This window comes from Macaca fascicularis, chromosome 12 (genome assembly GCF_037993035.2).
Source record: "Macaca fascicularis isolate 582-1 chromosome 12, T2T-MFA8v1.1".
In the NCBI taxonomy this organism is placed as follows: Eukaryota; Metazoa; Chordata; class Mammalia; order Primates; family Cercopithecidae; genus Macaca; species Macaca fascicularis.
Genome location: NC_088386.1, coordinates 60,459,305 through 60,485,352, shown reverse-complemented (window position 1 = coordinate 60,485,352; position 26,048 = coordinate 60,459,305). Strand labels below are relative to the sequence as shown.

Genomic DNA, 26,048 nt, shown 5'->3' with positions numbered 1-26,048 from the left:
AATCATCAATTGGATGCATGAATGAATCCATGTGCCTTCTGGTTTTAGTTCATTCAACTTGGGGATTAACTGACAAAAATTTTGAAGTAATCAGACAATAAAACATTGTCTTGAGAAAAATAAAAATTTCATACAAACACTGTCAAAGAAAATTTGCCTAAGGCTACTTTGATGCTAGTAACATTTGCTAACCAATTTGCTAAAACACCATTTGACTCCAGGCTCTGCAGCATTCACTGTTAGACTATTGGTATGTTTTACCAGGAAGATTGCCTACATGAAAGAATGCATAGAACTATTGCTTTATCTGAGTCTACGTAAAAATAGGAAAGATATTTGCAAGATAATATATGCTCAGGGAGGATTAGTCCAGTCCCTGTGTTAGTGGAGCTGGAGGAACAGCCTAGGCTGCTCAATATTAAGTACTTATTTCACTCACTGTTAGTTATTTTATAAATGGAATCCATCCATAAATGGATGAACCTGTTCTTTGAACCAATAACATTTTATTAAATGTATAACTGATGCCAGTCACTCCTCCAGGTACTGGGACTATAAGATGAAGAAAGCACAGTCCTTGACCTCAGATCCCTATAGTTTGTGGAACAAACTTATGAAAGACAATCTCAATATAATAAGTAATAGAATTATGAGTAAGTGCTATGGAAACAGAGGAAAGACCCTTAGCCCAACCTGTGCAGGAAGGTAATATTTCAGGATAAGAAAATACGTGGCTTTTTGCTTTAAAAAATAAACAGGCATAAGCTGAGTCAAAAAGGGATATGGGGGACGGGAAGTTGGTAGGGACGGGTTAGAAGATACTGTAGGCAGAAATGTGTGTGACCCAGAGATGGGATACATATAACAGCAGATGGAGTTTGATGTTCTAACACTAGGAAGAACTTGGAGAAGAGGGTTATTTTGCCATTGGCTGGGGGAGCTACCATATAAAAATAAAGGCCCTCCTTTGATAATTTTCTCCAAAACTCTTTTTTTCACATTGTTTCTCAAATGCATTTTATCATAGTTTTAACAAGTGTCATATCTCCATATTATCTCTTTTGAAAAACTGCTGAAAGTGGTTCTGTACTTACTCAGTCTTTGTATGCTGCAGTAACAAAATACCACAGACTGGGTAATTTATAAAGAATAGAAATTTGTTTGTCACAGTTCTGGAGGCTGGGAAGTCTACGATCAAGGCACTGGCGTTTGGTATCTGGTGAGAGCTACTCTTTCTGCTCCCAAGATGACACCTTGAACTCTGCTTCCTCTGGAGGGGACAAATGCTACATCCTCACGTGAAGGAAGGGATGGAAGAACAAAAAGAGGCTGAACTCACTTCCTCAAGCACTTTTATAAGGGTGCGAATCTCATCTATGAGGGCTCTGCCCTAATTGCCTAATTACCTCCTAAAGGCCCCACCTCTTAATATTGTTTCACTGGGGATTAAGTTTCAACCTTAATTTTAGAGGGAATGCAAACATTCAAACCATAGCACCCACTGATCCTGACTTCCCTATCACCACAAGCTATACAGCTTCTGTATTTAGAAAGTAACTAGGGTTTTGGTGATTCTGAGCTGAAAGCTGTAGCAGTGTATAAAAGGAAATGAGCCTAGAGAGTTTGGCAGAGACCAAGATGAAGGAAAGCTTTACATGTGGTGGTGAGAAACTTGGATTTATTCTTTAGTTAATGGGGCATTGAAAGTTCTTATACAGGTGAGTAACTAGATTGAGTCTCAATTTTAATTGGACTTCTTTTGCAGTGGAGGCGAGGACAGATGGGAATATAAAGACCTGGAAGGAGACTATCTATAGCAAGGCAAGCATCCAGGCGAAAAGATTCCATTTGCCAATGGAAATGATATAAGGATAAGACTGGTAATGAAGAAGAGGGGAAGCTCAAGTAATTTTAAGCTGGTAAAATCAGGAGAACTTAGTGACTGATTGAATGAAGGCACTAAGGGTATAGGAGTTACCTAGGGTGATGCCAAAGTTTCCAGCTTGGAGAACTATGTGGGTAGATGGCCCAGAACTCACTGCCAATGGAAGAAAATAGAAGAGTCTGCCAGCAAACTAACACTTATTTAGTGTCTACTGGGTAAGTCACTCTTCTACGTACTGGGGCTATTAAGACCAATATATCACACTCCTTTTCTGAAGACCTCTTACAGCTTATTAGAATGTGGGGTGGGGCAAAGGTCACCTAAAAGATAACCTCAGTGGACTATTTAATAGAATTATGAATATGCTGCTAGAGAGACATACAGGGGTCTACCTTTTTTAATGTGATTTACCAGGATATGAAGGAAAGATGATCTGGAAAAAATATATAGTATATTTTAAATATATCCTCATTTTGTGGAATCCTTGTGGGAAGAGGAGTAGAAGTCACTCATCCTTTTGGAAATGCAAGTCTGGATTTTGGAAAGGGTATGCGGACAAAACTGTACAGGGACTGCATATAAGGTGAAGAGAGGCACAATCCAAGTAGAACCCCAATGACAGAGAATTATGTGGACATCACATCTGAAATTACATTTATTTTTAATTTAAATTCACATGATATTTTAATTCTGTTTTGTGAAAAAGCACAACAAAGAACCAAAGCAACACCCATAATTCTCACAAGTTTTCATTATATTAAAAAAGTGAGGCCGGGCGCGGTGGCTCAAGCCTGTAATCCCAGCACTTTGGGAGGCCGAGGCGGGCGGATCACAAGGTCAGGAGATCGAGACCACAGTGAAACCCCGTCTCTACTAAAAATACAAAAAATTAGCCGGGCGCGGTGGCGGGCGCCTGTAGTCCTAGCTACTCAGGAGGCTGAGGCAGGAGAATGGCGTGAACCCAGGAGGTGGAGCTTGCAGTGAGCCGAGATCGCGCCACTGCACTCCAGCCTGGGCAACAGCGTGAGACTCCGTCTCAAAAAAAAATAAAAAATTAAAAAAATAAAAAAATAAAAAAGTAAAAAAAATAAAAAAGTGATATCCTGCCCCCTCCCACCTATACTCTGCCCTTTTAATCCAAACCCACAGAGGTAAACACAGCTAACACCAATTTTTAAGTGTTAACAGAGGAATTAGAGACCACCCAGTAGGTGACAGAATAAGAATTAAAAGAGACTGGTGTCCCAAATGGCAAAAATGAAGTATTTGTGATGTTTATGGTGTCAAGCTGTGCTAGCTTTTTATGTGATTCATATTTTAAAAATTTATATTTCAGCAAAAAAAGCATAAAGTTTTATGTAAATTTTAACTAGAAATCAGTTTTTAAATAAATTTATTTCTAAGGTTTAATGAAAATTTGATCCATTGTCTTTTTAAATTAGATATGATTTACATCAAGGTTTTCTTACAGGATGTACAGAACTAATTAGAATATATACTTTTTAAATAATTTCAACTTTTATTTTATATTCAGGGGGTACATGTGTAGGTTGGTTACATGGATTTATTGGATGACACTGAGGTTTGGAGTACAAGTGATCCAGTCACCTGTACAAATGATCCCATCATTACTGTGGTAGTGAGCACATTACCCAATGGGTAGTTTTTCAACCTTTGCCCCTCCTTCTTTCCCCTCTTTAGTAGTCTGTGTTCCCAGTTCCAGTATCTGTTGTTCCCATCTTTATATCCACATGTACCCAATGTTTAGCTCCTACTTATAAGTGAGAACATGTGGCATTTGCTTTTCTGTTCCTGTGTCAATTTGCTTAGGATAATGGCCTCCAGCTGCACCTATGTTGCTGCAAAGGACATGATTTCATTCTTTTTTATGGCTGCATAGGATTCCATGGTGTATATGTACCATATTTTCTTTATGTAATCCAATGTTGATGGGCACCTAGATTGATTTTACATCTTGGCTATTGCAAGTACTGCTGTGGTAAACATACAAGTACATGCGACTTTTTTGTAGAGTGATTTATTTTCCTCTGAGTATGTACCCAGTAATGGAACTCCTTGGCTGAATGATAGTTCTGTTTTAATTTATTTGAAATATCTCCAAACTGCTTTCCACCATGGCTGAACTAATTCACATTCCCACCAATAGTGTATAAGTGTTCCCTTTTCTCCACAGCCCCACTAACATTTGTTATTTTTTATTTTTCAAGACAGGGTCTTGCTCTGTCATCCAGGCTGTAGTGCGGTGGTGCAATCATGGCTCACTGCAACTTTGACCTTCTAGGCTCAAGTAATCCTCCTACCTCAGCCCCCTAAGTAGCTGGGACTATAGGTGTGTGCCACCACGCATGGCTAATGTTTTTATTTTTGTAGAGATGGGGTCCCAGTTACATTGCCCAGGCTGGAAGCATGTTTTTTTGTTTGTTCGTTAGTTTTCACTTTTTAATTATAGCTATTCTACTAGTGTGTGATGGTATCTCATTGTGGTTTTGATTTGCATTTCTCGGATAATTAGTGATGTTGAGCATTTCTTCATATGTTCATCGGCTGTTTGTATGTCTTCTTTTCAGAAATGTCTGTTCATATCCTTTTCCCACCTTTTAATGGAGTTATTTGGTTTTTGCTTGTCGAATTAAGTTCCTTACAGATTCTGGATATTGGAACTTTGTCATATACATAGTTTGTAAATATCTTCTCCCATTCTGTAGGTTGTCTGTTTAGTCTGTTGATAGTTTCTTCTGCTGTGCAGAAGCTTTTTAGTTTAATTAGGTCCTACTTGTCAGTCTTCGTTTTTGTTGTGATTGCTTTTGAGGACTTAGCCATAAATTCTTCGCCAAGGCCAATGTCGGGAAGGGTATTTCCTAGGTTTTCTTTAGGATTTTTATAGTTTGAGGTCTTACATTTAAATATTTAATCCATCTCGAGTTAATTTTTGTGCATGGAAAAATGTAGGGGTCCAGTTTCATTCTTCTGCATGTAGTTAGCCAGTTATCTCAGCACCACTTATTGGATAGGGAATCCTCTCCCCATCGCTTATTTTTGCTGACTTTGTCAAAGACCAGATGGTTGTAGGTGTGTGGCTTTATTTCTGGATTCTCTATTCTGTTCCACTGGTCTATGTGTCTGTATACTAGTACGACGCTTCTTTGGTTACTGTAGCCTCATAGTATAGTTTGAAGTCAGATAATGTGATGCCTCTGGCTTTGTTCTTTTTACTCAGGGTTGTTTTAGCTAATGGGGCTTTTCTCATTCCATATGAATTTCAGATTTTTTTTCCTAAATTTGAAAAATGATGTTGGATAGGAATAGTGTTGAATCTGTAGATTGTTTTGGGTAGTATAGTCATTTTAATGATATTGATTCTTCCAATCCACAAGCATAGACTGGTTTTCCCATTTGTGTGTGTGTGTGTGTGTGTGTGTTTAAATGAATCAGTTTTAATATTCAGAGTGATTCCTAAGAAGAATTTTCCTGAGCAGCTTTATATATTAATGTAAACCATGGTTGTCTATAGAACAGAATCAGAATATAAGTGAGCTGAGAATGAGGAAGTGACAAGAGCTTTCAGTGGATGCAGGAGCTGGGGGAAGTGGCCAGATCTGCTTGTCATTAATAACTTGTGGTGTGACAGGCAACATGGAGCCTTTGTTTTGTGTCATCCAAAGCACTTAACTCCCAGGTGTGTCTGGCTAAAAAGGCTAATACATGAGGCTCTTACAACAAAAATGCAGGCTCTGCTGGAATTGTATATTTGAAAGTGCCTCTGTTTAACTGAAAGGGGTTGGGCAGGTAGCATAGAGAAGCATGATGTTTTTTGATTCTCCTGATCCAGAGGTTTAAGTTCTGAGGCTCCTTTTTATCAGTCTGCAGAGACTGGAGCTCCCTTTGATAGGACTTGCTTCCTACTACGTTGCCTTATTGTTATTCACCTGTTAAAAACTAGGCTAAAATTTCAGAATGCAAGAATCCAAACTGAGACAATATTGCAAAATGAATTTAACTCCCCAAAGCTCTCCATCTCCCACCGCAACCCCCGTAAACACAAACGGTTTATTAAAAATATATAATGAAGCATTCGTTTAGATTTTCCAGGGTAAGGGAAGCAATTAATTTTAAAAGTGTTTGCTGTTCTAAGGCTACAAACTGCTGTAAGCCAGTTCCTATTTTTGTTAGTACTAAAATATTTTGAAACACTTGAATCATTGCTGTTAAAATGATCTAAATTTTACAGTAGCCTTCATTATTTGCCTAGATCTTTTTAAAGCTTTCTAAGGTATGATAAGGAATTCTGCTTCTTCTCAGTGTTGTTTTTATTTGCATTTATTCGATGTATTTATTTTTCTCAAAAGAATACATTCACAGGCCAGGCAAGATGGATCACACCTGTAATCTCAGCACTGTGGGAGGCCAAAGCAGGAGGATCCCTCAGACCAATGGTTCAAGACCAGCCTGGACAACATAGCAAGACCCCCACCTCTGCAAAAAAAAAAAAAAATTAAAATTAAAAATATAGCCAAGTGTGGTGACATGCACCTATAGTCCTAGCTTACCTGGGAGACAGAGGCTGGAGGATCTCTTGAGGCTAGGAGTTTGAGGCTGCAGTGAGCTATGATCACACCACTGCTCTCCAGCCTGGGGTTACAGTGAGACCCTGTCTCACAAATAAAATAAAGTAAAAGAAAAGAAAAGAAAATTTATTAACCTGATTTTATAAAGTCAAAGATTACAAATGACTTTTAATGAAATAGAGTAGCCTCCTACCAAAACCTGTTTTATTTCAACCCTTTAAGCCTTATCTCTTGGCATTCACATCTCTATTTCTAAGTAATGTGATTCTAAGTGCCTTTTTTGGTGTCTCACTGTTATCTTCTCTTACAGTAGATGAAGATTTAGCTCTCTCAAGCTATCCTTCCTCTTCTTACATACATGGAGAATACCACAACTTTTAAAATTAAGTTTAGGTTTCTCTTCTTGTACACTTTTCCCTTTGTTTTCTCTACAATTACCACTTGATTTCGGTTTTGTGTTTATCTGGATATTCAGTTTAGCTTTTAAATTTGGTCATTTTTGTTACTTCTTTTCCAGATGCCAAAACATATAATCTATTAATTTTATTATTTTTCCTGAAAACCTCCATCCCAGAGCCTTCTGTTCTGCCCTCCATTCTAGGCAGATTGCTGTCTCACTTTGCTCCCCCACGATCCTCCTAGGACTTCCTTTTACCTCCTTTTTGTGTTATATACCCTCTATCCATGATCCCAGCTCTTCCATTTTCTTTCCTTTCTCCTTTTGTTGGAGCATTCTCGGTCGCTTTCTGGTATCTCTGAGTCCTCCACATCCAGGGGTTTTGTAAAGTGAATCACCTCTTTCTCATCATGAGCTCCCTCTACACGGCTGCAACATCTTCTGCTCTCAATAGTCACCACAGAACTATGCAGTTTCCTTTTCACAGAGTGTCTTCTCCTCAGATATCTCTTCTTCCACTATCCTTTCCCTCATGAATTTATTCCTCTTTTAAATTTCTTTAGTAGCATTTTAGTGGGGTCTCAGAAAAGAGAAAAGATAAACTTATGTGGCCCATCTACACATGTTTAATTGGGTGTCCAAGTTTAACTTTTGATTATTAATTTGCATGGGGGTTTAATTAAAATTCAAACATTTTATTTAAAATATATTTTCTGCCTTAGGGAAGTTCCATCTTCCCTTCCTTCCTTCCTTCCTTCCTTCCTTCCTTCCTTCCTTCCTTCCTTCCTTCCTTTCTTTCTTTTTAGACGGAGTCTCGCTCTGTCACCCAGGCTGGAGTGGAGTGCAGTGGGGCACAGTCTCTGCTTACTGCAACCTCCACCTCCCAGGTTCAAGCGATTTTCCTGCCTCAGTCTCCTGAGTAGCTGGGATTACAGGTACACACCACCACGCCCAGCTAATTTTTGTGTTTTTAATAGAGACGGGATTTCACCATGTTGGTCAGGCTGATCTCAAACTCCTGACCTTGTGACCCACCTCCCTCGGTCTCCCAAAGTGCTGGGATTATGGATGTGAGCCACCACACCTGGCCTAGGGAAGTTATTTCATTTGGGCAGGGAGCATTTGCTAGGCTGTAAAGAGGATACCTTGCAAGGTTATATCTTGGAACATATACCCTATAGATAAGAGGGGAGTACTGTGTATACACTGTATAGTATTTCTTGATCACAGCCCTCTGTATTCACAGCTTCTGCATGTGCAGACACAACCAACTGTGGACAAAATATTGGAAAAAAATTAAAAATAACAATATGACAATAACAATGATACAAATTTTAAAATACAGTATGACAGCTATTTACCTAGAATTTACACTGTATTGGATATTGTAAGCAATCTAGAGATAATTTAAATTATATGGAAGGATGTACTTAGGTTATATGCAAGTATTAAACCATTTTATATCAGGGACTTGAGCATCCATGGCTTTTGATATCCATTGGAGGGTCCTGGAAACAATCCCTCCCACGTACCAAGGGACAACTGTGTATGCATGACCAATGTCATCTTCCAGCTTTTAGCTTACCTGTATATTTTTAAATGTGTATATAAATAATTTTATCATATGGATGTTTTATATTTACCTTCCATTGATTTTATTATCTTTAACTTTATTATGATTTTTAATATTATGGGTTTTTTTGAGTTTTAAATTTCTTTCCCTCCTTCAATATTTTATTTATTTTATTTTATTTATTTTGAGGCAGGGTCTTACTCTATTGACCAAGCTAGACTGCAGTGGGGTGATCATGGCTCACTGCAGCCTCAACCTTCCAAGCTCAAGTGATTCTCCCATCACAGCTTCTCAAGTAGTTGGGTGTATAGGCACACACCATCATGCCTGGCTAATGTTTTAATTTTTTGTAGAGCCTGGATCTCCCTGTGTTGCCCAGGCCAGTCTTGAACTCAAAGCAATCCTTCTGCCTCGGCCTCCCAAAGTGCAGGGATTTCAGGCGTGAACCATCATGCCCAGCCTCAATATTGTATTTTATTCTTTGATTTATTTTTTTCTGTATTTTATTATATTTGAATTTAAAAATTAATTGGGGTAAATTGATGTTTATATGATATTGAGTCTTCCCATTTGTATGTATGGATATGGTGTATTTCTCCATTTATTTGTGTCTTTAAATTAAAGTTTAACATGACATTAACATCATGCACATCTTTTAAAGTATTTAGTGTTTTTGTTGTCACTGACACTTAAAAAAACATTTTATTTGGTTGTTGTTAGTGTACATCCACCCACTTGATGTTTTGTGTGTATTGAACTTGTATCCAGTAACCTTGCTGAATATGCTTATTTTCCATATGCATAATTATATTGTGCACAAATAATTTACACAATCTTTTCAATGATTACACATCACTTATTTTATTGAATTAGCTAGGAATATCAATAATATATTCCAAATGCAGTGATATTGAACATCCTATCTGATTTCATTCCTTAAGTAGAATATTTTGAACTTTTCACTTTTGAGTATGTCATTTGCTGTAGGATTTGGTGGACATTCCTTATCCAGTAAAGGAAGTTCTATTTTATTATTAGTTTCCTCAGCATGTTTTTCAAAATAAATACTGAGTTGTATGCTTTTCTATATATTTTGAAATGGTCATAAGCTTCTTTCCTTCATTAATCTGTTAATGTGGTAAATTACACTAATATCTATTAATATAACAGCTATTAATAAATATTGATTATAATAATCTTTTGTTATTAAACTCCCCTTGCATTTATTGAAAAAAATTCATAGACATAATTCCTTATCTTATAAATTGCTTGATGGCATTTGGAAACATTTTATTTCATATTTCAACATTTACAGTTTAAAGTCAAAAGGTCTATAACTTTATGTTTTCATCCAGGTTGAGTTTCAAAGTTTCAGCAATCTCATAAAATATACCCAAGAACTTTCTTCTCTCTCTTTTTTTTTCCTGTACAACTGGTTGTATCTGGAACTCAATCGTAGGCTATTTTATAAATGATTGGAAAGCCATACTCAATATCTGTTTCCTTCTCTTTCCCTAGATTTAGACATATGCATTTTCCTATCTGTAACATCTTTTTTGGCACTTTCCATCTTATAAAATCATCATCATTATGATGAACAGAGAAAATCCAAAATTATCTCTAGGTATTGTTTCACACTCCGGGAATATACCCAAGGAACCATATGGACCTAAGGAAAAAATTTAAATGGAAGAGAAAAAATGAAAACTAAACTTCTACATTTTATTACTAATATAAGATTTAAAAAGTAGGACACCACCACAATCTGTACTGGGGTTGGGGAGTAAGAGGGAATATTTTCCAAGTGCAAAAACCAAAAGAGGGAAAGCATACCATTTAAAACATATTGTAAAGTTAGAGAATCCTCAAGTTTCTACAACTGTTAGAGCTGCCTGATCTAAATCATTTTCTAAGGATCATGTACAAAATATGTATTTTTTTTCACATTAACTTTGGAATTTAACAGGTTATGCTACTTTTAATGTCGACTGCATTTAGAGTAGTGGAGGCAGCAGGTGGCAGTAGTTCCCACTCCCAAAACTGGGACTTGGAGCAAGTCTTATAACAATCCGTGGCCTACCCTTACAGGCCAGCCTTTCTGTAAAGTTTCTTTGTGTCTGTAACTGCTTGTTTCATACATGGGAAAAAAGATAACATAATGCATAAATCCCACAAGGTGTGGATAACAAACACGATTTTTTTGTGTGTACCTTCTTTACACAGAGAATGAATAAACAAACTTATGAAATAGATGGGTCTTCATCTTTAGAATGAATTCCTGTTTTTTATTGAAAACGCCCAGTGCCTTTTCATGCTTCCTAGGAATCTCCCTGTTCCATTCTTCATGCATTGTTCTGAGTCTCACTCGAGCCTTCCCTTCCCAAGGAAGTTGACCATACTTTTAGACTTTTTGCTACCTTTATTAATAATGCTGGATAATAATATTAATACTAATGACTGTTTATTGAGCACGTGCTATGTGATAAACTCTCTTCCAGAAGTTTTACATATTTTATCTCATTTAATCTACATAGTGACTTAATGAGTTAGATACTACAATTATCCTCAATTTATAGATGTTGAAATTGAAGCACAGAGAAGTCACGTAACTTGCCTAAAATCACACAGCTAATAAGTGGAAGGAGGCCAGAAGAACAATTTAGGCTAATGACCTTAGAGCCTCTGCTGTTCATCATTACTCAGGGTGTGTGAGCCAGGTACACCTATCACTGCCAATATCAAATATTTTAATTCCACTAGGATGTAGCCTGTTTCAAGCTGTTTAAAGTGCATATATTTCCAAAATACCCTTGAGAAATATATCTACAGGTGGGAATTTGAGGCCACTGTCAGATGGTACAGCCTGGAAAAAATATGGCAATGAATAAACCAAGAAGATAAATCTCAGCTTCTTCACTCATTATTTGTGGAAGCTTGGCAAATTATATCACCATCCAGAGCTTGATTTTCTTCATGTGTTAAATGGTGATAATAATTCTTAAGTGTTATTGTGAAAATTAAATGAGATAACACAGTAGAGTTTCTAGAAGATAGTACATCCTCAATTAGCATTAGTTCATGTTTACCTCCCTCAATAAATTTTAGTGCCAACTAAATTTTTCTTGGATAGGTTAAGCCTGAAAAAAATAAAAGCAGAATGAACAGCAGTAACTGGGCATTATTAATTTTTGTATCTCCCTCAAAAAGTAGCTTCACTGGTGGGTGTATAATCAGTGCTTTCTGTTAAATTGATGAGCAAATAAACAAATTCACAAGATTACAGAGTCTGGATATTTTACATATGTAAAAATAGAATCCGTCCAAGTATTTGAGATACATTTTAGAGGACTGGGGTTAAGAGATAACACTCATGCTCCTGGGAAATGTATTCATGGTGACACAAGATTAATGGGAGCCCCTTATTAATTTCTGGCTTAAAGACACTCAGTTTATATTTGTGATACTATTTCTTGTTATCTGATATACTGATGCTTGAATTTATTTAATAATTTATCAAGTTAACTGATTTTTCTTCTAGACCAAAAACAGAAGATGCTTGGGTATTTGCAAAGCCCAATGCCATTCAAGCGGTCGGGGTTATGTCTTTTGGTGAGTATTTGGTTTCAAAGGCCCTTTCTCAATGTGGAGTTCTCTGTTCCATGAAAAAAGTGCTATGTTTCATATTTATGTCTGGATAGCAGATGTCCTAAGTTTTAGACTTCCTATTAGCAGCATATGATCTAGTTTGTGCCAATATAAAATTAGGCTCAAACTTTTCTCACTCATCACTAAAATTTGCTTCAATTTGAAGAAATCTATTTCTCATGCAGAAAACTCATTACAGTCATCTTGTTTCTTAACTTGGAAAGCTAGCAAGTGTTATGGACTTCTTCAAACCCTTTATTATGTCCCAAATGGCAAAGGAAGCCACAGAATGAAAATGATGGTATTTAGATTTTCCTTAAGATGGGAAGGGTCATTAGGAAAAGGAAAATGGGAGAGAAGGTTGGACTGGCCTGGTTTATATCAAGAGTGACGTGAAAAGACCATATAAGCCTGATGTGAATGGTCTCATTTCTAGAACTATTAGAAAAATTATTTGCTGACATATTAATAAATTTGTATATTTAAACTGCAGTTCATTGGCATCTAAAGTAGTACATGTCTCTGAATTTCAGAACTAAAAAAGAAAACCCTGGTGCTTGCTTTAATAATGCTTTTTTTTGTGTGTGTTTTTTTTGTATTGCAGCATTTATTTGCCACCATAACTCCTTCTTAGTTTACAGTTCTTTAGAAGAACCCACAGTAGCTAAGTGGTCCCGCCTTATCCATATGTCCATCGTGATTTCTGTATTTATCTGTATATTCTTTGCTACATGTGGATACTTGACATTTACTGGCTTCACCCAAGGTAAAGTGAGAGATTCAGTTATAGTGTTATAGTGTTGATGTGCGTTGGTACCAGAATACCCAATGTTCTACTCCCTATTGTACAAGTATGCCCAGTGTTCTATTTCCAAGATTACTCTCTTCCACCCATTCTCTCTATCCTCCTGCCCCCTGCTGTCTATTTCCTAATTTTTACCTTTTTAAACTGCTCAATTTAGTTCTGTAGCCCATACTCTCTCCTTCTACACACTGTCACTTCCCAGGACATGACTTTTGGCTTTCCTCCACTGCAGCTTGATTTTCAAAGGTACCAGTGGCCTCCCAATCTTCAAACAACCTCGATTTGGATTCTCCTGAATCTCTCTGAATCACTTACCAATACTGAACTTCCTTTCTTTGCTCAAATTTTCCTCCCTTAGAGGAAAGAGTATTACTATATTATCATTGTTATTCTTTCTCTCTGTTAATTTTTTTCTCTTTTCTTTTTCTGTACCCTCTCTAATCTCCCACTCCACTCCATCCCACATCACCCAGATAAAGGTCTCAAGCGTATTGTTTGCTCTTCTCTCAAACAGTTTTCCAGATATTTTCGTTGTTTTAACTCTAACCCAGACCTTCATATTGTTTGCTCTTCTCTCAAACAATTTTCCAGATATTTTCATTGTTTTGACTCTAACCCAGAGCTTTCTCTTTGTCTCCAACCTGCTGCCTGTAGGACATTTCTACTCAGTTGTTCTGTATTTGTTTTAATCACAAAACATTATGTTTCCCTTAAAACCAGACCTTTTCTTCCTCCCTCCAAAGATACTTCTCTCTTTTTTTGCATTCACCCAGGCCCAACAACTGAGCAGTCCTCTCTTCTACTTCCCTTGACCCTTACATTCAATCATCAATGTAGTGTAATATTCAGGACAGTCCAGCAATAGGCTGCGATTCACGTATTTCACAGCTCTTGCAGGTCTATTATCTCATTGACCTTCAAATAACCCTTTGAAGGGAAGTGGAATAACTAGTTCTACCCCCTGATTAAAACACAAAGAGATGAAGTAACTCGCTCATGCTGGCTGGTGACAAACCAGAAAACAAGTCTTCTGACTCTCAGGTTCAATTTTCTTTCCATCCCCTTTCTGCCTCCCCTATTTTGGTCAACTGTGACCCTCTGAAAGTTGTGCCTTTGCCTCAGCTCCCATTAGCTTAGTTTTCTGAAAACTTGGGTGCTGTTGGAAGGATGGCAGCCTTATTCTGAACAGAGGTTACAGATCACTATGATTTTAGGCAAATATTTCTAAGGAAATGAAGGAAGATGACTTCAAAAAATAATGTTTAGCAAAATTCAAATGCAGTCAAAAATATAATACATGCGTGTGCCACTAGAGTGCGGTAACAAAGTGACCTTGAAAGTTCTGATAAGAATTGTGTTTCAAAGCATTGCCATGTGTCACTATTGCTACATAGTTTGCCAATGCAAATGGCCTGTGGGCTCTGGTCTGTACAGGACCTTCATTTTAAAATGCCTTTTCTGTAAGACATAAACCTTTTTTGTTAGTTATATCTTCCTGGAGCTTTTATCAGTGGTAATTGCTCAGATATAATTAAATCTCTATAAAACAAAGCTGACAGATGTTTGATGTCATTTTCCCCCTAGCTGTAATTCTTTAAAATATACTTAGATTCGCCGGGCGCGGTGGCTCAAGCCTGTAATCCCAGCACTTTGGGAGGCCGAGACGGGCGGATCACGAGGTCAGGAGATCGAGACCATCCTGGCTAACACAATGAAACCCCGTCTCCACTAAAAATACAAAAAAAATTAGCCGGGCGTGATGGCGGCGCCTGTAGTCCCAGCTACTCGGGAGGCTGAGGCAGGAGAATGGCGGGAACCCGGGAGGCGGAGCTTGCAGTGAGCCGAGATCAAGCCACTACACTCCAGCCTGGGCGACAGAGCGAGACTCCGCCTCAAAAAAAAAAAAAAATACTTAGATTCAAGCTGCAATAAGCTGACATTGTTTCTCCAGGCCACCTCTCCTTGGGTAAATCTAGTCTAATTGGTGTATACTGCATTCTTCTTTTCTAACCTCTTTCAGTAGATAAATTTCAGCTTGTGAGGCAGTGGGAACTCAAGATTCTCCGACATTTCTATTGGAAAGACGGTAGGGCTTATTTTTTTTTAGTGGAGGTTAGTGAACGGGGAACTTCAGTCTTTTTTTCTTAGAGTACTGGAATCTTTTCAGTCAACCTTGAAGCAGGTTTCTGCCACCTTTGTGTTTTAATCCCCTCCTGCCCAAAAGGGATGTTCTAAAGTAATGTAGATTTGTTCTAGTTGATGGGGGGAGGGGAGAGAGCCACTTCAAGTAAATCTTGGGAAGAGGCAAATTATTTAGGATATTCAGCTTTGTAATGAAAAAAAAAAAAAAAACAGTTCAGAGGTATAGTTTTTCTTCTTTTTAAATGGTGTACTATTGAGTGACTTTGACCTAATTTTCAATTAAGTTTAATTTTAAAAAGGTAACCACAAGTTTAACATCTAAGCGTGTTATATTCAGAAAATAAGCAAGCCTAAATACTCTGTTTCGGCATTAGTCATTGTTTTATTTATTTATTTATTTTTTATTTCTTCCATGGACTACTGTACAGTTGTAGGTAATTGTTTTTTGATGACATGACATCTGCGCCCTACTTAGATCCCTGTATTTCTTCATAGGCAGCTGAGAAATATAGTGTCTAAATAAGAATTGTTTCAAGGTCTATTTAGTCCATCATCTAGTCTGGAACTTATTAAATTTAATGTTCTTTCTGGGACATAGCCATATTTTCACAGTTTTGAATCACTGCATTTACACTTGGGCTCATGAGATGCCATGAAAGGCAACATATGTTTGGAATTTCTTGCTGTGGCCCCAAGGTTGCAATGAAACCCTATAGCATGATACACAGGAAATTCAGCTCCCCAGATGTACTGGTCTACTCTTCCTTTCAGCATTGTTCTTGATCTAAGAATAGCATTTCAAAATGAAATTTGTTTATTTTAACAGACATTTTTAAAAAATAATGAAGTCACTTACTCACCAGAAACAAAGACCAGAAACCAGTTTACAAAGCCAGTGCCCAAGAATTTAGGGAGTTGATTCTGATGTAAGAAGACAATGGATAAAGTATTTTTCAGAAGTCAGTACAAATTTGCAGCAAATCTACCAAAAGCAAATAATAAGAGAAAAACTATCAGTGATGGATTTATCTTCACATGGAGCATGTACTGGTTCAAATCAGTGAAAAACTACATAGTTATTGGATTCAAAAACTTGTATTTAGACCTGGTCATCTATTCTCTTAATTAAATGAAATGAAGTTTATGGAGATTCACTTACAAGTCATGTGTTGCTTAATGACAGGGAAACATTCTGAGAAATGCATTGTTAGGTGATTTCCTCATTCTGCAAACATCATGCAGTATACTTACGTAAACCTAGATGGTAGCACCTATTACACATCTAGGCTATATGGTATAGCTTATTGTTCCTAGGTTATAAACTTGTACAGCATGTTTCTGTACTGAATTATGTAGGCAACTGTAACAGAATGGAAAGTATTTGTGTATCTAAACATGGAAAAAATACAGTAAACATACAGCATTGTAATCATATATGTGGGCCATTACGTGATGCATGACTGTAATATCTAATATTTCATTTATTAGATAGTTATCTCAAACATTTAGTATCTAGTAAATGAACTTATTTTACATTATTATCTAGGAGACTTATTTGAAAATTACTGCAGAAATGATGACCTGGTAACATTTGGAAGATTTTGTTATGGTGTCACTGTCATTTTGACATACCCTATGGAATGCTTTGTGACGAGAGAGGTAAGCACAGTTCCTTCCCAACGCTTTACCCAGGTGATCTCTCTGCCACATTTAATTTAGGAAGATTTATAAATAATACAGTTTGGCAAATTCCCAAGGGCACGACAAATGGTATAATTCATAAAATTTTCTTTTTTGACTATAAAATGTAGTCATTTATGTAGTTTAAAGATGAATTGATATTCAGATGTTTACAAGACAATTTTTCAAAAGTTGGGTTTGAAAATTAGGTTTGGTGGATTTGGCTTATATTACCATGAGCACAAATATTTATACAACTGCATTCCAAAGTGACTGCCAACCTTTAGCAATAGCCAAACTAAAGTTGTTGCTTTTAAGGCATTCTTACAAAGAAATTAAGTACCAATGTTTAAAACATGTTTTACAAAACTGTCTTTTTGATTAGATGTTTTATCAGTCAACGTGTATTAAAGGCACTGTAGAATCTACAGATTCTAACTGGTTTTGTTATTTTTTAAAAACTAAAATATCTTATATTCCATGGAGAACCAAAGTTCGACTGAAACTTTTAGTTTTACAGATATATTTTATTTATGTATTTATACATGTAGATGTATATATTTACAACTATACATAACATAAAATAATAATATAAATAATAACATAAATATATAGGATATTATTTACATATACATATATTGTCAAAGTCAGCTCTAAATTGTGTTATATATTCCACTTGGATTTGTAGAGAAATATTTTCTGAAAGAGAATTCATTATTTGGTGTAAATTAGATAACATGGCTGTCAGGAATCCCTTATGCTGTCAGCTGAAAATCCACTCTACCAGTGAGCAGTAAAACGTGATCTGGCTTCACAGTGGATCTTTCAGGGACCACACTGAAAAGGGCTCAGATCTAGGATCTGTTCCTAGAGGCTGTTTACACAGTGCACCATGTGAAAGGGTCTAATGAGAGACGTGAAATGTCTACAGAGCTTTAAATACACTAAGTAATCAGCAGGCTTCTTGAGGCAAGCCAGGGCTTACTTTAAGTCAGTCCCAGTGATAAGGAACTGACTGCACAGGGAAGCAGAAGAGGGAAATGTTCAGCACTGTGTATGTCCTTTACAACTAGTACTTCTCTCCCTCACACATGTACAACTCACAGGCCAGTTCTCTACCTTGACTATAAAGGAGAAATAGACTGAACTAATTTTTTTTTTAAATTTAAGAGCCTTTTGAAACTTTACTAGCTATTGTTAGTTTCAGGAAATGGTATTATTTTAGCTTCTGCCCAGTATGTAGGTTCAAATTTGATCTCTAGATCAACAAGTAAGAACAGATGGTGCATTCTCACATGGTTGCTGGTAAACTCCCTACAGACGGGCTGAGTCACTTCACCTGCACAACTTCTGTCTTTAGTACTTGAAACTTGAGTTTCCTTTCCAGCTGCAGTGGCAGGAAGACAGAACTGAATCAAGATCTCTGCCACAGTAGCAAAGACTCAGCAGACGAATGGTGTCTATAACTTTCCCTTCTCTTGCTCTTTATTCTACATGCATACACACGTACACACACAAATGTACGACTGACAAAAATATAATCAAACTGTTTCAATTCATAAAAGCACTAAAAAGGCTGTCTACCCTTAATAAATATCTCTTACTAGCTGCCTCACTAAGGGATTTTTTCACTCTCACAGGGATATCATAGAGGCATCTGTAAGAACGGATCTTAAATAAGATACTATTTGGAGAGACATTACAACTTATGTTATTAATATCACCATTAAGTTATTAACAAAGTCATGGTGGTATGTGACACGTGGGAGACGTTGCATATCCAGGCAGCACTGCTTAGAGAGATGGCTTCTTTATGATACCTCAGTATCTGAACTTCTGTCATTTCCAACTCTTGTCTCACTGTTCTTTTGCACAGGGTCACTACTTATTCACACTATCTTCTCTTTATCCTCCATAGGTATTGTTCCTGTTCTTATTTCTTTGCTCTTTTTCATGCTCTTGTCTCAGCCTGTAATTCTGCTCCAAATCCTGTGCATGTTTCAAGCCCTACCTCAAGCCAAGGTAGGTCAAGCATATTTCAGGGATGCTGTAAAGGAGATTACTCTAAGGAGACAGCTCTAGATACCTAAAGCTCCTTCTAGTCCTAAATCCTCTCTGATCTTTTTTGTCCTGTTATAAATTGATCTCTACTTGCTTTTTTAAGTTTGGTTGTATGCCTCCAAGAATTAATTCCTGAGAATAGGAATCATTTGCCTGACATTTTATCTTTGCAAACCATATCACAGTATGGGACACATTAAGTCGGTAATGTTTTATTGCTTTCCTGATCTGAGTAGTCATGAAAAATGGTGATGAACTCTTTCCCATTTTTGTTGAGGAAAGGCAAGATAAAATAGACTTAAATGGTAACAAATAGGAATTAGTTTATACAGAATTAATTTCCTGTTAGTAAAGGATATTACACATCCAGTATTAATAAGGGAAATGTGACAGCTATTTCTTAGAAGCTCTGCAAATAATCTAAATAGCATGTTTAGTTTGTTTAAGTAGTAACCTGTTGGACTCAAGAAAGAAGGATAAGATAACTTTCCAAAGTCTCTCTTATACTTGAAAGATACATGTATTGAAACATCGGTATGCCACACTATAGGTCTGTAATGTAATCCACTGACTGATAGTTCAACAAAGAATACTTGTTATTGATATGTGTGTCTATATGTAAGTACTTTGGAAAAGATAGAACATTCCTAGTGACTTGAGATTTGATTAATAGCCTTGTTGGTGGTATTTTATACATTCCTAAAGACCATTGTGAAATACTCCCTCTACAAATCCTGCATGCCTTTAAAAGTCCCTCTCAAAATAATCTGTTTATTTGGCAGGTAATTGCCAATGTGTTTTTTGGTGGGAATCTTTCGTCGGTTTTCCACATTGTTGTAACAGTGATGGTCATCACTGTAGCCACGCTTGTGTCATTGCTGATTGATTGCCTTGGGATAGTTTTAGAACTCAATGTGAGTACATTCTAAGATTTACCCCTTCACTCTAAAATTCTCTGTAAAAGATAATGATTACATTTAACATAAGATTTATTTTCCTTAACAAAAGTATCACTTTTGAAGTGGAATGAAAATATGTCTATAATAGTAAATATTTTCAATGATGATTCTGTGCACTTTATGGAACTATATAGTTTTAAAGCAGTGGTTGTTTAGAGACCTATGAGGTTGTCACAACTGGGTAGGCAGTGCTATTGGCTTCGAGTGGGCAGAGGACAGGGATATACATCCCACAATGTGCAGGCCTCTTACAGCAAAGAATTATCTGATCCAAAATGTCAATAGTGCTGAGATTGAGAAACCCTGGTTTAGAGTTTATCTTTTATATATCTCATTTACTACAACACATAAATGTTACTAAAAATAGCTATAAATTAAGGGACTATGGACTTTGCTGAAAAATAATATATCTAGTGAAATTTATGAAAAATATGAAAGGATTCAAGTTATATCCATTCACTTGCTATGACACAATTTCTTTTTATTTACATATTTTTCTCTCTCCAGACCTTTCTTTTATAGTCTGCACTGCCATCATCCAAATAGAAGTCCTCATAATATCACAGTTGAATTAATCCCAGCTCTGTTTCAACTATCATATATTTAAGTTCTGCTTTCAGTTTACCGGCATTTTCCTACTAGAGCAAGTATAAATTCTGTTGCTTCTACAATCTTGTCTTCTATGTAAAACTATTTCCCATTTACTTCCCAAAAATCTATGCTCAGCTCTAGTCAGTCTTATTTTTTGGCCTGTGAATAAGCCATATTAATTCTTTCCATTATTCTTTGTCTTATCTGCTTTTTATTTCCTATAACAATTATTTTTCTTTCATTTCTGTCTACATTTTACAAAGACTTTAAGATCCAGTGCAACTTCTAATTCCTTTATTCACTGATCAAGTATTTATTAATTACTATGTGCCACACAATAGAATATAAGGATGAATGTGATAAGAAAGGATCTATGCATTCTCACAAATAAACATAAAAGTTCAAATGCAATATAGGTGATGAAGACAGAGGAGGCTGGGAATGGTGGCTCACACTGTAATCTGAGCATTTTTGGAGGCCAAGGTGGATGGATTGCTTGAGCCCAGGAGTTGGAGATCAGCCTGGGCAACATAGTGAAACCCCGTCTCTACAAAAAATTAGCTGTGTTTGGTGGCACATGCCTGTAGTCTCAGCTACTCGAGAGGCTGAGGTGAGAGGATTGCTTGAGCCCAGGAGGTAGAGGTTTCAGTGGGCTGCAATGGCACCACTGCACTTCAGCCTGGGCAACAGAGTGAGACCCTGTCTCAAAAAAAAAAAAGAAAAAAGAAAAAGAAGAAGACAGAGGGAAGTGAATGGATTCCCAAAACACATTTTTGAGAAAAGATTGGCACAATTTGGTGACACAGATTCCATTGGGAAGACGGGAGCAGAATGACATCTTGGTTTTATTTTGTGGAACTAGAATAATTATACCATTTGCTAAGATAGGAATGGAAGTTGTTCTACCACTACAAAGTGGCTAATCTTCTCAATCCTTACAGAATTTCTCATCGGAATCACCCACCGGTTAGCATTTATTGGTCATGCACCACAGGGAGGGCAAACCCGTATAGATGGGATCCCAAGTCATCATTTACTCATTTCATTGAGAATTGAGGCATAGGTGAAGGTGTTAGTGTCAATGCCCAAGTTACTATATCATCCAGATACCATTTTAATTTGAAATTCCATACAAAGGCAGGAGGGAATTCATTCAGGGACCCTACTGGGGACTTTCTTGTAAATGGAAAGTGAGGAGTAAGCAGTTTCCAAAACCTCAGGAGACTGGTAATTATCTATTCTACCAACAGTGGAAGGAAAGCTCATAGGAAAGTAAGCAAGTGTCAAAGGTAACTTTTACCTTCTGCCCAATTTTGCACAGGCCAAAGACTAGATCTTTAGATATTTTTAAAACCTGATTATATAGACATACATTAAAAATTAGAGTGCCAAATTGTTATGACCTGATAGCCCAAGACAATTACACTAGTTTTAAAGCACTTTGTAAGAATTAATAAACTCTAGGATCTTCATTCTCAGACCACCTGAGAATAAGTGTTTTCCACATCAGTACGTCTTTTGGTGTGCATAAGAATGTATTCACATCTTTACTCAACTCTTTTTTGTGTGGATACTTACCATGTCTAATAGAGCCAAATCAAGCGTCATGTCTGTTAGTAACTAATACATGCTGGATCATGCAACACTTTAGAAATAACTTAAAGCATGCTGTGCTCCACTTCATAATAATAATGTGGACAGGGCGCAGTGGCTCATGCCTGTAATCCTAGCACTTTGAGAAGCTGAGGCAGGCGGATCACCTGAGGTCAGGAGTTCAAGACCTGCCTGGTCAACATGGTGAAATCCTGTCTCTACTAAAAAAAACAAAAAAAAAAACAACAACAACAAAAAAAAAATTAGCTGGGTGTGGTGGCACATGCCTCTAGTCCCAGCCACTTGGGAGACTGAGAGAGGAGAATTGCTTGAACCCAGGAGGCAGAGGTTGCAGTGAGCCAAGATTGCGCCACTGCACTCCAGCCTGGGTAACAGAGCAATACTCCATCTTAAAAAATAAAAAATGAATAATAATAATAATAATAATAATAATAATGTGAGCTACCATGTATTGAGTACTTACTCTGTACCAGGTGCTTTGCAGTATCATCTCCTTTTATCTATATTAAATTGACAGATGAAGAAACTAAGGCACTGCATGATTAAATAGTCTGAGGTCATACTAGTTACAAGTAAAAAAATTCAGATTTGAGCACAGGCATTTGGACCCTAAAGCTCACATTTTAAACCATTACACTACTCTGAGATTTTCTAAGCATAAGATTTTAAATTGTGTAAAATGATTATGCTCATTTCTCTATCCACTTTCTAAAGTTATAATATCTATGCATTGAGTTTATCTATAAGAAAGGTTAAGAGTAATCTATGATACATATGGATAAACTTTAATAATGGGTTAAAACGTACCAGGAGATGAAATAAAATGAAACTAAAAGGTTTTTGTCTTAATAATTTTTAGTTAATAACTTTCATCTTAGTAATTGTAGGACTTTAGAAATGTAGTTAATAGCTTTTATCTTAGATAACAATTTTAGTACTTTAGGAATTCTTTTTTATTTTGGCTTCTGAATAAGTAGAATAATGAGCTTCACAGATGAGATGAATCAGGTCTTGCAAAGTAAGGAAATGCTACTATTTAGTATCACCAAATAAGATAGAATAAAATGAATTGAGGTAATATTAGTTATTAAATTAAAAAAATAGAACTTTGCTTTCCTTTTTTTTCTTGTTTGCATGGCAGTAGACAACAGTGAAATATTTTTCCAAAGCAAACACACACTAAGTTTTAAAGGTTTCATTTTAGAAGCAAATCAATAAATATAAGCACTATTCTTGGTAACAAGAATCCAGCATCTTAGCACTAATGTTGCTATTGGAGAAAAGAGGCATCCGCAGTAATTGGACCCTATGGGTTTCTACTTGCAGCAGTACAAAGAGAGAAAATGAAGCAGCTGGTGCCTGTGGCCAGCGTAACCAGCTCAACAAGCCTTATGTGTGGTTTACAGTGGAAGGAAGAAAGCAAGCCAAATGCCAGCAAGGGCCCAGATAGAGAAATACAGTCTTTGGGGTGAGCAAGCCATAGTTCCAATTGCCAAAGACTCCCTGAGCAAGAGAGAGTTTCTTTTTGAAGTATTGGAGTGAATTTCATGAATTTAGATTGATTATTAAGTAGAAATTTAAAAGATATATAAGCATTATTTTATTTAGTTTCCAACTTCCTTGCATCATTTGAGAAATTTCTATTCAGGTAGGAAAATTCAGACACTTTTTCAATCTGTACTGGCAATAAAAATTTTCAATAGCTTCTGTCCTTTCTCTCCAGCAAACTGCAAAATGCCCTGACATCCATAGTGTTGTTATCAATTAATAAGTATTATCCCGCCTTTATAAATTAGACTGTATTTTATTGTCTTTTTAATAAGCAGTTATGATTTTACATCCTGTCAAGCAATTTCAAAAATTATTCCAAAGCCAGTGGTGTATCCCTAAGCAAGACTAATTAAATAGAGCAAATAATCTGGACTAGTTCGTAGGGAATAGATCAGATGCGACCGCACTATCATTTTACTCCTGATCTTGACTTCTAGCAACAACCTTTAGTAAGATTGAGTGTTTAAATATCAAGAAAGTAGCTGGTATCTAAACAAGATACTCAACTGGAATCCTTCTAGTAGAAATATGAGCTATATAGTCTTTCCTCTAACTGCTACTTTCTCAACACTTAAGAATTATAACAAACAGAACACCCATTGCTTCGCGCTGCCCAGCAAGTTAAGTTTGGAAGAGTACCAAAAGGCTAACTGATGACAGCTTCTTAGCAGAAGCTGGGGGCAGTTTTCATTCTGATAGTACTTTCACAATCTACAGTTCCAGATGAATTAGCCACATGTTTGTGCCTACAAAGAGGAGACTACAACACACACACACACACACATATACAGACACACACACATACACATATTTGTATTTGAATTACTTTTTGTTGTTTTCATAAATTGTTATTTTAAAGAAATCAGAGGGTAATACTTTTTGTTATAAATACAGACCAAGTGTTACAGTATCTTTCATAATTTAAAAAGCACTGTTAATTCCAAATATTATGATAGAATCTATGGAATCCATAATACATTTCATTCTAGTCATATAACAACTAATTGTTTATTTTTTGTGTACCTTTGTAGATATTAATTTGTATTCAGGTGCTATGAATGGCAAAAGTATATTTTCCATATATTCTAAATTAGAACATGATTTTGGTATTTTTTAGTATTTTCTCATTCTTATGTCTCTTACTTTGGAAATATTTTCCATGCAGTGTGGTCCCTACTACTCTTTCTCTGGATACTTTTGTTTTTGTAAAAATTCAAAAAGTTGTATAATTGGGATCATAGTCATAATATTTCTGGTATGGAGAGATTGCTTTGTATAAAACACACAGCAATTTTATTAACTGGTGTGAGAATATGGTTATTTTAAAGCTATTTTTAAGGTACAATTTATAATTTTACATCATCCAACTTCAAATTCACTTTGCTGTTATTTTCCCTGGAGAAAATTTACCAAAATAATGTGTCAAAAAGCTTTTAAACCGTAGGTGATAGTTGCATAGATTTTCATTATACTATTTCTTTCTACTTTTGTATATGCTTACAAATTAACTTTTAAATTTAGAAAAACATAGTTTATGAAAACTTGCATTTAGTTGTAAAGTAATAATCACATTTGTTATTGATTTTATATATTAAAAACTTACATTTTATTATTTCAGAGAACAACATTTGTGAAATGTCATATTAAGGGAATGAAAACCAAAAACCACATGATCAGATGGGTGCGGTGGCTCACACCTGTAATCCTAGCACTTTGGGAGGCTAAGACAAGAGGATTACTTGAGCTCAGGAGTTCAAGACAAGCTGGGGCAACATAGTGAGACCTCGTCTCTGCAAAAAAATTAGCCAGGCATGGTAGCATGTGCCTGTAGTCTCAGCAACTCAGGATGCTGAGGTGGGAGGATTACTTGAGCTTGGGAGGTCAAGGCTGAACTGTGATCATGCTAGTGCACTCTAGCCTAGGCAACAGAGTGAAGCCCTGTCTCAAAAAATAAAAAAAAAAAATTTAAAAAAAAAAAAGAGAGAGAGAGAGAAAACAAAAAACACGTGACTATCTCAACTGATGTAGAAAAAGAGTCTGACAAAGTTTAGCATCATTTCTTGATAGAAACTCTTTTAGCAGTTTAGAGAAAGAAAAGTCCTCAACATAATAAAGGCTATTTATGAAAAACCCACAGCTAACATCATAATTAATAGGGAACAACTGAAGGCTTTTCTACTAAGATCCAGTAAAAGGTAAGGATACCCACTCTCACCACTTCTCTTCAACATAGTACTGGAAGTACACACCACTTCTCTTCAACATAGTACTGGAAGTACTGGCAAGAGCAATCAGACAAGAAAAAGAAATAAAAGGCTTCCAAATTGGAAAAGAAGAAGTAAAATTATTTCTATTTGCAGATGACATGATCCTATATGTAGAAAACCCCAAAGGTTCCAAAAATAGTGTTAGAACTGATAAATTAATTCAGTAAAGTTGCAGGATACAAAACCAACATACAAAAATCAGTAGCATTTTATACACAAATAATAACCTAGCTGAAAAAGAAATCAAGAAAACAATGTCATTTGTGATAGCATCAAAAAATATACTGGAATA

The 26,048-nt window shown here is 36.3% G+C and overlaps 1 protein-coding gene and 2 long non-coding RNA genes across 17 annotated transcripts in view; 1 reads left to right on the top strand and 2 right to left on the bottom strand.

The window, feature by feature from the left end:
* Nucleotides 1-26,048, top strand: part of SLC38A11 (solute carrier family 38 member 11) — a 57,005-nt gene that overhangs the window by 27,825 nt on the left and 3,132 nt on the right. For 4 of the 15 annotated variants that reach the window (XM_045367172.3, XM_005573342.5, XM_045367173.3 and 1 more), the window contains 4 exons: nt 11,980-12,050; nt 12,691-12,852; nt 16,580-16,692; nt 19,557-19,688. In XM_045367172.3, coding sequence (XP_045223107.1) covers nt 11,980-12,050; nt 12,691-12,852; nt 16,580-16,692; nt 19,557-19,688 — 478 coding nt within the window. Of the gene's footprint in view, nt 1-1,170; nt 2,656-11,979; nt 12,051-12,690; nt 12,853-16,579; nt 16,693-18,631; nt 18,736-19,556; nt 19,689-23,264; nt 25,112-26,048 lie in introns of those variants that run through there. The other 11 variants (XM_074009358.1, XM_065525589.2, XM_074009356.1 and 8 more) reach the window with 8 other exon arrangements.
* LOC135966539 (uncharacterized) lies at nt 6,205-8,140 on the bottom strand. Its single transcript, XR_010579894.2, has 2 exons — nt 8,014-8,140; nt 6,205-6,379 (listed from the first exon to the last, which is right to left on the bottom strand). It is a non-coding gene; the product is annotated as an uncharacterized lncRNA (long non-coding RNA).
* LOC123567909 (uncharacterized) overlaps nt 14,804-26,048 on the bottom strand; it is a 73,291-nt gene continuing 62,046 nt past the window's right edge. The window contains exon 3 of the long non-coding RNA XR_006691044.3: nt 14,804-16,015. This is a non-coding gene — a long non-coding RNA (uncharacterized lncRNA). The remainder of the gene's footprint in view (nt 16,016-26,048) is intronic.